General features: G+C 31.7%; 1 protein-coding gene and 1 pseudogene across 2 annotated transcripts; both read right to left on the bottom strand.

The window, feature by feature from the left end:
* Window positions 1–252: 252 nt before the first annotated feature.
* On the bottom strand, window positions 253–3,185 carry LOC143636982 (DNA-damage-repair/toleration protein 111-like). Its single transcript, XM_077104449.1, has 2 exons — window positions 2,311–3,185; window positions 253–661 (listed from the first exon to the last, which is right to left on the bottom strand). Exons 1-2 carry the CDS (start codon window positions 3,133–3,135, stop codon window positions 365–367), a joined length of 1,122 nt encoding a protein of 373 aa, XP_076960564.1. The 5' UTR covers window positions 3,136–3,185; the 3' UTR covers window positions 253–364.
* Window positions 3,186–6,496: 3,311 nt separating this feature from the next.
* On the bottom strand, window positions 6,497–17,609 carry LOC143636981 (serine carboxypeptidase-like 13; annotated as a pseudogene). The gene is made up of 14 exons (XR_013154349.1): window positions 17,416–17,609; window positions 16,892–17,035; window positions 15,239–15,322; window positions 15,028–15,150; window positions 8,770–8,872; window positions 8,657–8,694; window positions 8,407–8,508; window positions 8,227–8,313; window positions 8,076–8,150; window positions 7,516–7,587; window positions 7,304–7,452; window positions 7,087–7,200; window positions 6,948–7,002; window positions 6,497–6,756 (listed from the first exon to the last, which is right to left on the bottom strand). The product of XR_013154349.1 is annotated as a serine carboxypeptidase-like 13 (transcript).
* Between the last annotated feature and the right edge of the window lie 920 nt (window positions 17,610–18,529).

Genomic DNA, 18,529 nt, shown 5'->3' with positions numbered 1-18,529 from the left:
TTCAATTATGCGTGTCAATAATTTCATATTTTGACTTGTTATTGTATCTGTTTTGTTTTCATCTGTTTTTGGCATAGGACAGACTTCAAATTATAAGAATGGATGATGTATTGATGTGTATAAGAATGGATGATCTATTATATATTTTGCAATCATGTTACAGTTTAAATCTATTTTAACCAACGCAAAGGATCAGTCTGAAATGTAAGGAAAAAAAAACACAAAAGGCTTGGTTAAAACAGGTCCTTTTTTTTATATTTGGTACCAAGCATCAATAAATCTTAAAAATCTTGATTACAAAATACACCTTCTACAGTGTCTAAAAGCTCATAAAAAAAAACAGAAAACAACATTTTGTGAAATCTTATATAAAGCCTGGGATTTCCCCAGGCATTGGAGCCAACTGATTGGTATTAAACCTTTCTTCATCATAAAAAGTGGCGCGTACAACTCTCCCTCCAAAAAACCGACCTTCAAGATCTACAAGTGCTTTTGTTGCTTGTTCTGATCTCTCAAACTGCACAAATATTCTAACGGCTTCATCAACCGGAAAACTAGGTTCGGTTATTTCAAATATCAGCACTCTTGTCACCGTTCCATATTTTGAGCATTCCTCTGCAACCTCGGATTCTAGATCATCATCTACCTCCCCTGGGCCCACCTTCAAACGCATACCAAAAAATATTAATAAAATTAGAATTTTCATGTCATGTTAGAATATTCAATTTCACAGCTCATGTAAAAAATAAACTTACAAAAAAATGACTTCATTTGCAAACGAGTTCACTACACTGATATGACCATATAATTATATCACATGATTGCTTACCATTAGTAGATGATTATTAGATACGTGCTAGAGTTATGTATTCAGTTGACCTCTCAATTGTTGATTAATCTATCTTTTTAACCAAACCAAACAAATACCATTCTGTGATATACTCTTTTTCTATTGGTTTAGAGGCATGGGAAGAAACAAATATCAAACAGAAACAAGTCAGCAAAACACAATGGTCAACAAACTGCAGTTTTCTCCAGCCTTAATTTTGCTTCAACAAATTCCTATAAACAATCATTTAAAATCTTCTTCCGTTTGTATAGGCATGTGTATTTCTGATTGCCTAAAAGCAACCTCATTAGAATTGAAGTCTCTAAAAAAGAATTTATCTAGCCATCATAACTACCACAATTACAATGTCAATAACAAGAGAATGACAATGATTAAGTCCAAAAAACGAAAAGAACAGTATACGGCATACAAAATTTTTATGTAATAAACAGATGTCAAAAAGATGATATTTATCTTTTCTTCTACAGACAGTCAGACACCAATGACTACTCACGCTCTGTACAGAATACATATCACAAAGTTACAAGAAAACCGTGAAAACTAGTACCAACCAATCAATTTTTATATTGTTTTTTCATTTCTTTCGATTATATAGTTAGAATTATGTAGCTCATGAAATTACATAAATGTAACTTCATGAGCTGCATATATTTTTTTTGCCCTTTAACATTTCTAGCCTTGTAATAAAAATAAAGGGGAAAAAAACTGATTGGTTAGTTTTCTCATGGTCTAAGTGACAAACTAACAACAAATAAAACATAAGTGTTTCCAAGAATGTAATAATTGCAAGGATTAGAACATCATTTCTACCTTGAAACATATGTCATACACGCAAGAAAAGCAGTAAAAACCATATTACGAAAAGAAGAAAAGAAAACTAGAAAGGCATCTAAAGCTCACAAATTTTTCTTGGTTTCAAATTACATGAAAGAGTTCAATAATACACCGAAAAACGACCAAATAACTTAACCAGAATTGACTATTGATCTTTTGCTCAGGCTTATACTAAAGTTCAATAATAAAACTGTTAGAAAAAAATTTAAATGTGTTCTTATCAACTAAGTTTCTATTAAGACGACCACTGAAATATGATGCTGCAACTTGCAAACGATATTGACTTCACTGGCATGGCGTGAGAATTTCAAAGTGTAGCCAATATATTATCATAACGTCTCTACACACTCAAAATGTGATTCTTACTAAATACTAAAACGCTATTTAATGGTGGGATTCTTAACCAAGCATGCAATATGATCACAAACTTTTTATAACTGAGCTTCCAATATATTCTTGTGTTTCCTACGACGTATTAGTTTGTTCTTGTGTAATGAAAGTTTTAAACTTTCCAACTTTCCATATAGTTTAATCCCTAATCTACGACTTATCATGATACTTAATCTCCTAATAAAACTATAAAACATAAATACCAAAGTGTATATAAACCCATGAAACGCACTAACCATGTTCCGAAGCAGCACAACGCGAGTGGGCATCCCATTAATACTAACCCCTCTGGTTTTCTTCTCCACCTGCTGCTTAGCCTCAACCGCATTCACAATTACCCCAGCCCGCCTATCCGTCTTCTTGGCCACCAACGGCGTCGTAATCCCCTGCTCCTGTTTCCCAAGCCCCTGCCCGGCCTTCCACCCCATCTTCGCCATCATCCTCTGCGCCGCAGTCATCTGCCCGCCCGCCCCAACCCCTAACCCACCCGTCTCACTCTTCTCTATACTAAACCCATCCCCATCCCCATCCCCATCCCCACCGCCACTCATCGCTGCCCGCCTCTTCCACGCCTCCTCACCCGATAAATTAATATTAACATTAATACTAGCCACCCTCTCCCTCTCCTTAATCTCCCTCTTTTCCCTCTCCTCCTCCTCTTTTCGCCTTCGGTCCATCTCCCTTTTAATTTCCGCCTCCGCCGCCTTCCGCTTTCGCTCGCGTTTCAGCTCCTCGTAATCGTTGGGTCTCGCGGGGTCGTATTCTTCGACTACGGAGGACGGGACACCGACAAGGGCGGGTTGGGATTGGAAGGTGGGGTTAGTGTTTTGGGGGGTGGAATCAAGAATTGGGGGTGGTCTGGATTTGGGTTTGATTAGGGTTTTGGGATGCGAAGAAGAAGAAGATAAAGAAGATGGCTTTCGGAGAGTTGGTGGGGCCATTTTAACGGAGCTTGACCAGACATTGGAAGAGGGGTTTGAGGGTTTGGTGTTGGTGTTGGTGTTGGAATCATCGTCTGTGGATGAAGGTGGAGGTAGGTCGCCGTATAACCCACCCAGCATTATATTCTTTTCTTTTGTTTGATTGATTATTGAAGATCAAATTAAATTGATGCAGAGATCTGGTTCGATACCAAAAGCTTCTACTAAGGATACTTAACCAATTTTATTAAGGTTAAAATTTATTAAGTTAAAATGCATAGACAAGGATTAATTAATCACATATTGTGTCTTTCCAACTCCACCAATACATCGATCAATCTATACACATGAGATCCCCATGCTAGTGTGCGGGTTTTTACATGACATAGGTACAACAAGAAGCTTCATAGTTCATAACACTTTTTACTGAAAACATTTGAAAGACCAAAGACTAAATTAAAAACATAAGTATATACTTCAACAATAAATTATATCAAATTTACTAAAAACAAACCATTAAATTATATCAAATTTCATCTTCATCCAAACAACACAACTAATTTAGTCTATGAAGTTCATACTTTCGGTTAATCAGTTAAATTAATTGTCTTATCTTCTTTTATAAAAAGCTATTTTGGAAAGTTTATAAAGTGATCCCCAAGCTCCAAAGGTTGTTCCATGCCCAATTTTGAGAGAAAACGAGTAGACGTGTGATTCGGGGAAGGAGAAAAATGCAAGAGAAGTCCCCTTTTTATATGCTATGTGTGTCGAGTGAGCACGACCGTGCTGTCCTTGTTTCTGATCACCCGTACGTGTTCTAGCCTCATTTGCAGAAGCTTTGTCTTTTTTTTTGTTAGGCAAGCACACTCGTGCTTGGACATGCACGATTGTGCTTTTCCTTTTCTTGGCACGTCGCATCATGACTTCTCAGTCTTTTCGATATTATCCATTCTAAGGTTGTCTTGACTCCATGCATGACCTCGGGGAAGAGTCTCGAATTTGACTTTTGGTAACTCTAGGGTGAGCATGGCCTTGCTTACCTAAGCATAGCCGTGCATGGCCTCTGCCCAATGTTATAAAAAAAATGACTATGCGCCGATTAATTACTAGTCACTGCCTAACTGATTAATTTTGGGCTAGTCGGTCAATAGTCAACCAATGGTCAAATTTGGCTAAAATTGGGATTAATCAAACTTAGTTGGCATTTTTTGACAAGGTTCTTACCAAAATTGTCGATTCCCAATGAGATTCCAGCAAAAAGCAGTGATTTTCTGTCAGATTCCACCAAAGTGTGTATGCGCATATATAAAACCGAAAATTACTTACAAAAATGTGTGTGTGTATATATAAAATATAAAACTAAAATTTATACATTAAAGTCCGATCCAATTAATCCCGATTAATCAATAGTCTACACCCTACAACCCGACTAGTGACTACATAGTTTTACGACATTGCCACGGAGGATATTTTTTTTTACTTTTGCCTTAGCATGCCTTGCTTAGACAGTTAGACAGGAATGCCCTTGCTTGACTTTAGGGTGAACTTTGACTTTAGCAAAATCTTTCTTGTCCATCATGTGTATGTTTTTCACTTCTTTTCATTCTTAAGGGTCTAAAACTTGTATTTATCAGTTAGAAACGATTTAGATTGTATTTTTTCTACAATAATGATTAAAAGACTATAAAAATGATATAAAATGTGCATGCAAAAGATGTATAATTGATGACACATCAAATAAATCCACACTTGAACATTTACTTGTCCACAAGCAAACTTGCATCCAAGGCGTTCGGTGGATAAAATTGGTCAAATACTCAAGTAGCTTGAGATCTTTTCCTTCTACAATGAGTTGCACTTTATTTTCAATCGAATAAGCATGTAAGCATGTAAGTATGATATGATGCTTTTCTAGAATAAAAAAAATACTCATGATAGAAATGGATGGTATAAGAGTAAATATAAAACACATGCATAATCTTACGTTTTCCACTTCCATGACTTACAATTTCCTTAATTATTTATTTTCAGGTGAACCTAAAGGGTTTCTAAATGATGAAATATGCCGGTGGGTTTAGTAACTGATGAGATAACAAAACAAGTTTTGACATCTCCACTTATGCAAAATTTGTTTAGTTGTATGATCAAAAAGTCTGTGCTTTTGATCCATCCTCAACTCAACTCAACTCCTAATTATACCATTTAATTTGAACACTTACATCATCAAGTATAGTTAGATGATTTGATAGTACCTTAGCATATGCTACACAACCAAAGACTCTCAAGTGGCTTCGGTCGGGTTATCTACCTTTTAATGCTTCAAAAGGTGTAGCATTAATTAGTGTTTTAGATGGGATTCTAGGATTCTATTTAGCACACAAATGGTATGTCTTTTATAGCTTCTCCCAAACTATTTGAGGTATAGACATATCCTTCATAATGCTACAAGTAGTAGAGTCGTAGACAACATGGTTCTGTTTCTACAACCAATCATATACCATTCTTTTGTGGTAAATAAGGTGTTCTACTTCTAAGCTATCTAACCATACCGATATCTTTACATAATTAAGTGAATTCAATAGATGTGAATTATCCTGATCCTCTATCAGTTAACAGAATTGAGTGAATTCGTTAGATGCATATCTAGACACGAAATCTTCTGTGTAACATAGAAAAGATCGCCTTGTGCGATTCACCGTGTGATGGATCCAAGCACAATTGAACAGTTCTGTTCTCTGAATGTTTATACATATAGTTGATAATTCCATAATCAAGGCCACTTGCAGATGCAATTCTAGAATAGATTACAGTAACAAAAGAACAAGAGTAGATGATCATAGGCTGTGGGTTCAAATTCCAAATGAACAAAGAGCAATGATGCATGCCATTCTTTTCCAGGAATTAAGAATACGATGAAATTAACAAACTAAGTAACATATTGAATTGCATGTACTTGATTTCAATTATATCGCACCCTATATATACATTGTGAAGAAACACACGGATTCAATAAACATCGGTTCAATCCTGAGCCCTAAAAGACATCATACTGTATTAACAGGTTTGATGTGTGCATTCAGCCCTTTTAGTTTTATAATTAATAAATTAATACTAACTTTCAAAATAGTTTGACACCTTAACATAACCAAGCCTATACTTTACATGGGAGGGATTAATCTAACAATGAACCCTTCAATGAGGTAAACCTTGGTGTTATTCTATAACTTCATTTCCCATAGTACAATCTTTTATCTGGTTCTTGTACGCTTGCAGAGAGGCACATTTGTTAATCTTGAAACACGTCGTTTCAGCCAAATTAGTTCTTTTGTATGTTCTTGTTATGTTGTCCTATGTTACCTTTTTGTACATTCTACCTTCTTGTACCAAGTGTATTATAACATTTATATCAAGTTAGATAAACAGAAAATTTTCCAAACATAAACAAGCATGGTCCCTCGTTCAAGATTGAACACCATTCTTGTTGGTTATCATATTTCCGTCCCAAAAAATTATTTAATCACAACTGTAATCTTATTCAGTCACACATAGTTCTCTTTGAATTGCAACTTTATATTAGATAAATTTTTGCAAAGTAGATAGGCGCACACACACACATATATTGCCATTTTATTCAGTTTTATACTGCTTCGATCAGCTTTTTCTCCCCTAAGAATCGCTTGAATAAGTTTGTGACATAAACCACCTCTGTGCCAATACCCAAGCTTCTTTAGGCTTGTAAACTGCAATTGAATGTCCTGCTCCCTTTAAACATCCAAATGCATTAGAACATGTATATATAAATGTGCATCATACATATACAAGGTTTTAGAAAGTGCTACATAATATGAGTTCATTTTCTCATACGATAATTGTTTAGGCTCATTTATATGATTTTAATAATATAAAATATAATAAACTAAATTCAGTAGGAGAAAGTGATGATTGTTTCTCACCTTAACAGTAACAAATGTCAATGAATAATTGTTTTTTGCATATTTTGTTTCATACCTGCATAAGAAAAATTGAAGAATAATATCAATCTAAAACAAGTTCTAAACTCAGTGTTCTTTAGTGAATGGAACACAATCTCACCCTCCAACTTGATCGTCAACATAGAACGGTTTCCATGGAACCTCAACATCCAGATTTAGAGAAGTTATCCATTGCTCAACACCAACATATGGAAATGTTAAATCATGATCACCACTGTCAATTTATAAGAAAAAAACAATTTTATGCACACATATTATAGCCAAATATATAATATGATAATTATCTTTTGGGTAAGAGGCCGGTTTTGTTAAATTACCTATAGATCAAAACTAGACAGCTTTTACTAGAAAGTTTCTTATGATAGGAGATGCTACTAAAAATGTCATAAGAGTAAAAGATTGTGTCATTCTTATCTTGTTGGTAATGTAAGGTATAGTTGATCACCTCCCATTTTTCAACCTTTCCCTGATAAAATTATATATTATTGAATTAGATACAATAATAGTTCAAATAAATATGATTACGTACTTGGCGAATGTTGAGAGCTTGTTGTACAGCGTCGATGTTCGCCCATTTATTTAGGGCCTTCCTGTAATCTCTCTGAAATTAATTAAATGAAAGCTTTAGTTTTGTTATATTTGTAAATGCACAAAAACCCGAATTATAAATAAACTTTATGTAAGGAAATGTGTCTATGACAACCCTTTTTGAGCGAAAACATAAATCACACATTACTATTTTTCACACCTTCGAACTCCTGTTTTATTATTTGTAATCAAAGCAGTTGGACTTCGGAAAGTTCAAAACCGGGTTACTAAATATGCATCAATATATTATATGCCTACAACTAAACGAGTTACCTAGACAGCTAATCGTAGACTCGGTAGCTAGCTAATCTTTCAGAACTAAAATTTATGTATTTCACGTGTGAAATAGCTAGATGAACAAAAACTCTTAATACATTAACGCTAAACACCACATTTGGTGTTATATGAACACTTTAACTATGCCAACTAGATTTTAGCCTTTAATTAACAAAAATTAAAGAACAGGAAAAAAAATAATAAGATGAGAGAGAGATGTGTTACTTCACAATCTAGCGTGGGATCGTTTTCGTCGCAGAAAGGATCCAAAATGTTTTCGACATTAATACGGCGTGTGCACTGCAAGTTAAAGCATCTAGCATTATATCATGTACACCAGTTTTGTATGTTTTGATACTTGTATTCATAAGCTCACCTCTTCATATCTTTGCAGACTGTTTGCGCATATCGTATTGGCAGAATTGGTATTTACATAATTACCATGACAATTTTCTATGGCTGACTGCAAATACAATTGTTATGCATTATACTTAGTGGTCTGACTTGGTCTTTTCATACTTTACTATTTACTAAAGTAGTTATATCACCTATTCACCTTATGAATTTCATCCGATATTAGTCCTACACGATGAGCATATTCAAGTCTTGAATTGAAATCCTTGAACTTATCGGTTAGAGGACTGCAAATAGTGTAGCCCTGCATGTTTTATAACAAAAGTCTGCAAATTAAACATTTATAGCTTATTATAAATAAATAATCTTTGTAAATCATTTGTTCTAACACATTAAACAGACAATGTTGAACTCTTGAAATAAATTAAAGTTTAGAAGGTTTAATGATTTACTTGAATGTTGAATTGCGGTTGATCTCCACGCTCATTACCTGTAAAATTAAGAACAAACTTCATGTACCATGCATCAATGAAATAAAGCAAATAATATTACATGCCATAATTACCTTCATATAAATCTAATGCAACTCTGGGAACGATAAGGCCTACATAAGAAATTCCTGATATGTATAATGGATTCCGCAAAAACGTAGGATGATTGCTCAAAAACTGTTCATTAGACAAAACACAAAATGGGTATAACCATCCAAAAGAGTGTAATATAATTATATAAACATCTCAAAAAATATGTAGGTCTTGAAACCCGATTAGAATGGTTGCTAGGGTCATTCTTGGACTCCATAGCCACTTTTACGACTTTCATCCAAAAAGTGTTTTTTTGGCACTTGGACTCTTGAGGTTTCCCAATTGTTGTCAGTATTGTCAAATCACTAACTATGTTAATTAATTTTCGTCGTTAAATGAAGGGTAAACCCGTCTTTTCATTGTAGTTGAAGGGCCTTTTGGTATTCTTTCACATAAATTTAATAGTTTAACCTTTTTTCCCACTCTTTGATCCCACCATCTTCGACCTATCTTCTTCCTCAACCCTTTGAAGAATAGTCTCCACCACTATTTCAGAGTTTAAAGCTCATCAAGTGTGACCTACCTACAACCTTCCGGCAAAATACTCTACTCTAATGTCTTGCAACTTGCAACCATAGTAAGATCCTCTGAGACTCTATTAGTCTTGTACATTTTTAAGCTGATTGGCGGATCAGGGAATTTTAGCCAGTGGGTGTCAAATTAACCGAGAACAGGTTTGGTTAAATTAATGAAACGGGTCACAAAAAGATGGATCGGGTCAAACCAACATGGGGTGAGTTAAAAAGTTACATTAAATAAACTATATATATAAATTTAAGCAACAAAAATCATTAAACATAATAAAGAAAATACATATTACAATTGACCTTTACGTGATTTTATGTTTTGAAAACGATCAATTATAGCCTCATACATAACATCTGCAAGTGTTTTTTTCATCATTTATTGTAGAATTATTAATCATTAAAAATAATACTTTAAATAAATTCATATTTTGGTCTAGTTATTATAACAGTCATATTAGACTCTAAATTAGCTAGAATTTTTTAGAAATAAAACCCAAATCACTGTTTCTCAAATGACAACAAAAATCTCATGCCTTTTAAATTTCAAGAAACAACAATCAAATCAAAATGAAACCAACAGAAATCAAAATAAAAAAATGTAAATGATAAGCGTATCTCATACCAAAATAAAAACAAGAATCCGAAATCACCCAAAAAACATATGAACAACAACATATACGTGATGTGAAAACCTTTTCATCTCTCACTCCTGTATAACTTGTAGATTAATCCAAATTTTCAATTTATGATAAGGTTAGACAATTAAGCAATTTAGGTTTAATTGTTATTTTTCAAAATAAAATAAATTTAGATTTGGAAAGTTGAGCTCAAAAGGTTAAGTTTGGGGCATTGCAAAAAATATATAAGAAAGGGACACATGGGTCATTTTGCTTAATATATTAGAATTTGCAACATAAACTAGATATTTGAGTGGGTGCCTACGCTCCACTGGCTCAACACTGGATCCCCCGGTCTGCTTGATTCGATTGGTCAAACATAGTGTTTATTATCATTATTACTGTAACTAAAGACACAAGAGACAAGATCGACCATGCATGTTCTTCTGATTGATTTCAATTCAATTGTTCATTGAATATTTTCTCTTTAATTACTATGGTTGCCATGAACTTCAATCACGTCATTGAAAACTTAAACGAAGCGAGATGATGTATGTCCCTGAAAACTCATATCCGAAACAAGATGATTTATGTATGTGAAAACTGGAAAGTTGATGAAGGAATAGTACGTTGGACATCGAGTTGTCATGCATTAGAATAACAATAGATATATGTTGGTGTACTGTTTTGTCTCCATAGAATCACCGTCTTGACATCTTATACACCAAGTAAAAAAGACACAAATACCGGCTCTTATTTAACGGTAATAATTAACTGGATGTGGTTAACTAATATTATAACTAATGCTTGCGTAAGTGTTGGTGACGAGTGAACACAAACTTTCCATTACAAAACCAATTGTCATTGCAAAAATGCATATGGACCACAATTAAATAAATCTTTTTTTCCCAATTTTGTTTTCAAGGATGTTTTTTCGGGGGGGGGGGGGGGGGGGGGGGGGGGGGGGGGTTGGACATTAACTTTTTGGCCCTCAATCTTTTTGGCTTTTTCTTAAATCGTATTTTATTCAAATTCACTTTAGAAATAAACTCATATTATGTAAGTTTTAACGTTATAAAAACTCTTAATGAACATATATAAAACATTATAAATGTATAAAAGCTATATTTAAAAGATTAAAATCTTCATGTATTTCAAAAAAATTTACAACTTTTTTCATTTTAAATTATTTAAACTTATTAAAATATATATAACCAAATCTGGCAATCCAATACTATATACCTAGTAATTTACCTGCGTGTTGTGCGGCAAAAACGGTTGGTTTTTACTGCATGTTGCTGAGTTAACGCGAATTCGGTCGGTATTAGCTATGTTTGTTACGATAACGAAACTGAATCTAAAAAATAAATTCATCAAACTAACATATTTAAAATAAAAAAGCTAGCGGCACTCGTATAACGTATTATAAAACATAAACATATTTATTAAGTCGGTAAAACTCGGGCGTTGATAAAACCTGAACGTTATAACAGTGAGTAGACGCAAATTCTGGCAATTTCAATTTTGTTCATTACAATATAAACTACGTTGATAAATCCAGAGCGTTAAAACCTAAAAAGGAAATTCATCAAATTAACGTATAAAAATACTAGTATATATAAAATTAAAATATGTAGAACGACATTTATTCGGTCAGTAAAAACCGTGTGGTGGTAAAACTCATGCATTGTTTCTGAGCATTGAGACGGTAACTTGACGTGAATTTGATCGGTTTCAGTCAACTAATGTTTTTTATTCTTAATCTTACTCCTTTTAATAAATAAAATTATTGAGAATTATGTGTCTAGACCACATTCAATTATAGCATAATTTTATCCTCCTAGTATTTAAATCTGCTATCTCGTTTATCATAGTTATCTATGGGTCGTTAGTCAAAAACATTTTGATAATCGTGTTATAAAATAATCAATTTTCTCTCATAATATTCTCTCATATCTCATTCATCGTAGGCTCGTAGCTATTTACGGATCAAAACTACTTTAGCAATTAGGTTATAAAATATTATGAAATTAAAGTAAAATATTATTTGAAGATTATACAATTAAAATATTGAAAGTTAAACAAGTAGAAAATAGTTAAAAAAAATCTTTTTTTAGGGTTGGTTTGTTCATTCGATTTTCCAGTTTTTTCCCATTGACATCATATGTTGCATTATTTATGGTAACTAACAGACGTAGTCTAAGATTACTAATATTTGATGATGATGAAAATACTTGTTATATGTAAAAATATTTTCTCAAATTTATAAGGGACTGTTTGGTTCATTCAGATTTGAATGAGCCGGTTCTAAATAAGCATCAGTCTCATTCAGCAACAACATTAGTCTGAATGATTCAGACTCAGTTTTAACTATTCAGATTCTTTTCTGTCTAAAACCAAACAGTCTGAAGTCTGAATGAATTAGATGTTTTCATCTGAATGGTTCCATTCAGATGTAAACAAACAGCCCCTAAGTTTGAGATTCTACACCTTTGTTGTTTGTACTTTGTACTATATTAGATGGGTGCCCGCGCGATGCAGCGGGAAATATGGACTTTTGTAATCACATTATAGATTTATGGATGCTCGTTGTTTCGTTTGTAACCGTGAAACCATTTATTGGTATAGATAGATTCATAGTTCTTATTTTAAACTCATTAAGTACAAACGAAACAAAACCTAATCATTGTTAATGGTTTAATTATGTTGGGTAATTTTCAACGGTTTAGTTTCAATTTTTGGTGACCAAAATCCGTTAATAATGGCTTGGCTCATAGTTTAATTTAAGACTATCAAAACCGGACGGCAAACGGCTATATGCAAAATTTTATTTTTTAAACTGAATAGAAACTATGACAATATCATACTCAAATTAAAGAGAATTAAATCCTCATTTTTATTATGCAATTTAAAAAAAATAATATTAACGCGTGAAAAAATTATAACCGTTTAAAAATCGTGGAGGTATTTAGGTTAAAAATGGAATTATGAAGAATAGATTGTTAAAAGATAAAAGATCAAAGTTATAACTATTCCTTAAATTTGTAAAATTTAATTAAATTTAAAGGGGCAATCTTGTAACTATTTTAGAGAAAAATGAGACTGGTGAGATTTAATGTTTGAATGACCACTTTGTCCTCATTTTATGTTGTACAATGTGTTGTGCTAGAAAACTTGTAAATTCCTTAAAATCAACCGTCTTAATTTGCCCATGACTTCTATATTATATATAGTACATATATAGATATTTTATTTCTTTTTTACCTATAAATGTTGTTCCTTTATTTCAAATAACGAATATTATTTATTTTTATCATTTCATGTACTCGAGTTTAAAAGCTATTTGTATAATATCTTAAATATATTAAATGAAACTTTTTAAAGCTCTTTGGTTGCTCCTACATTCTCTCAAGCTACCAGATTGCTTTATTTGTAAATGGAGGTTTCTCACGCATTTGACCCGAATTCACTGGTATGGGTATCACCAAACCCAGATAGTCCTTAAACGGGTTATAACATCTCATTAAATTCAAAATTAATATCACCAAATATTTGATATGAAAATCCAATAAAATATGGATATACTAAAAAATAATATTCGATTTTTTATGTAAAAAATATAAGCGGGTCATGGGTCTTACCAAACCCAAATAGATTATAAACCGGGTTATAACATCTTATTTATTTTGAAACTCTTTAATCATAAAATCTTAAGTATATTATTAACTTCTTTAAAATAAATAAAATTAAAATCTAAAAAATATATAAATATTATAAATGAATAATGTAAAATAACCCGATAACACGGAGGGATAAAAACTAGTTATGTATAGCATTAATAATTAAATTTGATTATTACAATATACAAAATGATCGTCAAAAATAATTATAAAATGAAATTACTATTTAAAATTGTGTTTCTAAAATGAAATGAAGCGTCTGAGAAAATTTTATATAAGTTTTTTTTTGTTTTTTTAGTGTGTTGGATGACTAGACAATTTGTAAATATTTTTGAATTCTCTCTTATGGTGAGTTGAAAACCGATTAACAATAACAAAAAAAAACCTGACAAAATGAAATAACCGACCCCAACTAACAGCAAGCTGTTCATCTATGGTTATGCTTTGTTCCAAAACCAAACTATATTCTAAAACCAACTTATGCTTACTCTTGACTTAGGATGGCGATTAAAGCCAAACAAGATTGAAATAATCGAAACATCTTAGCCGAGTATATGATCGGGTAAGCTGGTATGAGACCAAGTAATACTTTTGAAATTTTCACGAGTATGGGATGGGTATTGGATTTGGTAATATAATCACTTACCCAACCCGATTATTTGATTATATTCTTAGTTTCTACAAACCCAATTTATTTTAAGTATTTATGCTATATAATATACTTGATTTATATAAAATAAATTATTTTAGATATATACCATATAATAAACCTGATAAGATACCCAAAACTTGTTGGTATACCCAATACCTTATCCAATAATAAACCTGATATATACCAACATGTTTTGAGCCATGTGTGGAATATGTATTTATAACTGGGAATGAGATTAAGATTACCTAAACTTGTCTCGAACTCGCCCTATTGTTATCCATGCCGGCAACCACCACGGTACAACCCACGTTTCCATGTCACTTGTTTCTTAATTTTCTTTCGTTTGTTTACTTCGGTAATGATTTAATGGATGGTATACTTTGTTTCAACGTTATTATTATTTCCGTATGTTTACATACGCCTTTAATTATTAAATTGGCGTTAAGTTTATGAATGAGTTGAGAATTAAGTTTCTAAATCTCTCAAATATCTTATGTGCTATAAAGTCGAACTACGAACTTGTTTAAATATTTGTTGATAGATGTCCGTTCCAAATTTTTTATTTTGGACCAAAAGTTTCACGTAACAAATTTTATATTTTCTGGATAATTTTTTCTGCCACAAATATTTTAAAACCAAACGTAAAAGCGAAAACTAACCCATATCCGAACCCAAGAAAAACCAAAACAAACATTTTTATAAAACATAAACTTAGGTTTTTGTTGGGTTTGACCCTAAACTGAGTTATGGAGATCACTAAAACCTTTTTAATAAACTCGGTAGCTTGGGAAGCTAGAATAGTATCACTGCTAATCCACCCCTCTTCGGTTTCTGCGTAGGAAAAGCCGGTACCAGCAGGCATATCCACGAATATGATACTAGCCATCTATAAAATTACATGAAACCATTTGCCCAACAGATTAAATAAACATTACATTTACTTGATAACTGAATTAATGAAAAATAATGTGAACCTGTGTCCAAGCGTTTGGATTCAATGCTAACGTGAGATTGTCCTTATTTAAGCTAAGTGGGCCTACATACAACAAAACAGTTAGCTACAATTTAAAATTTTAAGTAATTATATTTTTTTAGGGCAAATTTGTCTTTTATGCCATGACGCACATCTTGTTTACTAAAAGGGCAAATTTAACAATGTTTAGTTACTGAAAGAGTATTTTACACTTTTGCCCCTTACCTCTACTCATGTATATGAAGTTATGAACCAGTAGCCTCGTTTAGTTGTATACGTCTTTCGTAATTGCATGTTAATTTACAATTATATCAAACATACTGCTGACATTTCAATGTAAATTTATTCAAGATCGAGTTATGAATTACAATGTACAACTCTTTCATGGATCATTGTGTATGTCCCTTGAGAGTGAATAATTTTATTAAGTAATTTAAAGTTCCACATAACACCTACTCTTTTAAGTTTTAAGCTATTTACATATTAAACAACTATAAACACTCATATTATTTTAAAATATTTTTATTTTCTTAATAATGAGTTAATCAAACGTGTCATGCGCAGTAAAAATCATCTTTAAAATACCATAAATTAATTAAAATACAACTTTAGTTTTGTAGTTACTACAACAATTAATAACGAAATTTCATTAAAATCTAATTGTGTAAACAATGAATTTCTTGTTTGTTAAAGTCACAGATTAGTTTTTATTTTTATATAAACTTTTATTAAACCTTTAAAACTGTCAATGTTTGTGTTATTGTGTTGTACCGCCGTATATCACACAGACACTGTCTTTAATATAATTATGCATATATAGGGAAATGATCTTCTTAGAACCATCTTGACTGAAGGAACCGTGAGAACTGCTATGAAACAATCACTTTATTTCATATGTATTATATCCTAATTACATATATGAAAGTAGAAAAAGCACAAGTAGGATGACTATTTGCATATCTTAAATATATATAAACGAAATCTCTTTACATTTTTTTCAAGCTATCATATTTTTTAATTTGTAAATAGAGGTTACTCATGCATTTGACTCAAATTCACGGGTATGGGTCTCATCAAACCCAAATAGCCCTTAAAAGGTAAACGTGTTATAACATCTCATTAAATTAAAAATTATTTTCATCAAATATTTGATATAAAAAACTTATTAAATAGGGATATACTAAAAATTAGTATCCGATTTTTTTATTTTAAAAAAAATATATTATTTATAATTAAGAAACAATTTTATAGTTAAAAAAAATAAGCGGGTCATGAGTCTCACCAAACCCAAATAGCTTTTAAACCGGGTTATAACATCTCATTTATTTGTGAAACTCTTTAATCATCAAATCATAAGTATATTATTAATTTTCTTACAAAAATTAAAATCTAAAAAATATATAAATATAATAAACGAATAATGTAAAACAACACCGTAATATGAGGGATAAAATAAATATATGTAAACACCGTTGGTCACAATTTTGCTAGTTTAAGTTGAATGAAGTCTGATGCAAACGCACAAATGACCTGCAAGATTACTTATGTGCTTGACAAGTGTTCATTTATATATTTCGTCTATGTTTAGTGAATAGTGATTAGCAGTAACTTTATAAAGGATGATATTATGAAAATGGCAGATGATCGAGCATACCTATTCATCCATGAAGGAAAGTAAGCCAGAAGCCCCAGGACCGCCCGAAATATAATATATAAGCGGGTCTTCTTTTGGATTTCTCGTTGACTCAATAAAATAGTATGAGAATTGAAGCTCTCCTTCTCTCCTATTCCCATATAACTTCCATACAAAATACGGTTCAATTAGAAGAATATATGCACACATATGTCATATATCAAAAGGTTAGCCCTATAAACATATACGTGTGTGTATGTATATGTATATGCATACACATATTAGCAAAACAACTAAATCTTATATTACACGATTATTTTTGCTATGTGATAGGCTATTTGGAAACTTCAGAATATATAACACGGTTTTCTTGAGCGAAGAATCGTCTAAAGATAGAGTTGTTATTTGATGATGTTTATTTATCATTTTCTTGGTATTTTTTTAGCTAGGAAAAATAAGTATAAAATCTATTGGAAAGAGTGTTTTAGTTCAGTTCAATATTGTCGTTCAAAAAACAAGGAATAAAATACAAATATGATGTTTACCCAGTTTCAAACTTGAAAGGAAGATCACCGGAATATCCAGGAAGTTTCTTGATAATAGATTTTGAATGTGATTGAAGTATCAAAAACGAATGAATGATGAGAACGAAAACAAAATATCTTATCATGGTTTTGGAAAACTCCTTTGGTATCTCTTGTAAGCCTTTCGAGTCTAAGATGATATATATTTATAGAAAATAACTTATGTGTACACACAGAAAATGATATATATGCTCCTAAGTCCTAATAAATGTTCCATAACAAAAATGTACAGTTGAAAAATGACTTATTTATACCATCTAGAGTTCTAGACCATCTAACAAATAATAGAGTATGTATTACAAAGACGAAGGGTTGTAGTCAGTTGGTAGAGTATCTGGTTTCCATGTGCACAGATGATTTTCAGGGAGTGCATCATGCAATAAAAAAAGGAGCTCGCAAAAATTAGAGATATACTCGTTTAACATAGAGAGCTTAAGCTAGACTCATTTTAAGATTTGGTAAAAACTCGAGTTTGGATCATCAGTAGTTGTTCAAACTCACATCAGATCGGTCTCACCTCATCTATTGTTTATACTTGTTAATCGATATATATAGAGGCATGCTCAAAAGAGAACTTAAAAAAATAGAGAAATAGGAAACTCTTCATTTTATATGTATATATGGTTGGTATCAACAGTTTTGTAATGATACTCACTTTCTCTCTCTCACACACACATAGTGTGACGATACTAAGAGAACTTTTTGAAATTAAGAATTTTAAGAATCATTTTGGTAAAAAAAACCCTTTAAAAAAATTATAAAAAAAAACATAAATTTTAGAAAAGTAAAAAACCCAAAAAATTTTATTTTTATCCTAGTTTAATAAAAAAAACCCTGATTATACACATATGTATATTTTAATTAATCACGATTTACATAATGTACAATGTACATTATCATATATCTTAATTGTACTTATGTATATAAATAATAACTTGTATAAAATTACAAAAAAGTATGTATTATACACACACACACACATATATATAATTTTGCTAAACCGATATTGTTTTATGAAACCGAGATGAAACAATTTTTTTTTTGTTTTTTTACTTTTTTTATTATTTCTTTTATT

The sequence above is a fragment of the Bidens hawaiensis genome, unplaced genomic scaffold, assembly GCF_021521415.1.
Source record: "Bidens hawaiensis isolate Kalapana, Puna unplaced genomic scaffold, B.hawaiensis_p1.1 tig00008096_1, whole genome shotgun sequence".
In the NCBI taxonomy this organism is placed as follows: Eukaryota; Viridiplantae; Streptophyta; class Magnoliopsida; order Asterales; family Asteraceae; genus Bidens; species Bidens hawaiensis.
The sequence above is the reverse complement of the archived record's forward strand: the minus strand, read 5'-3'. Positions and strand labels throughout refer to the sequence as shown.

What these genes read in the sequence shown, in the direction of transcription:
- LOC143636982 (XM_077104449.1), bottom strand. Translation starts at nt 3,135, where the DNA reads ATGCTGGGTGGGTTATACGGCGACCTACCTCCACCTTCATCCACAGAC. An exon ending in TTGTGCTGCTTCGGAACATG is followed by an intron (nt 662 to 2,310) that starts GTTAGTGCGTTT and finishes ATGCGTTTGAAG; the next exon opens with GTGGGCCCAGGGGAGGTAGA.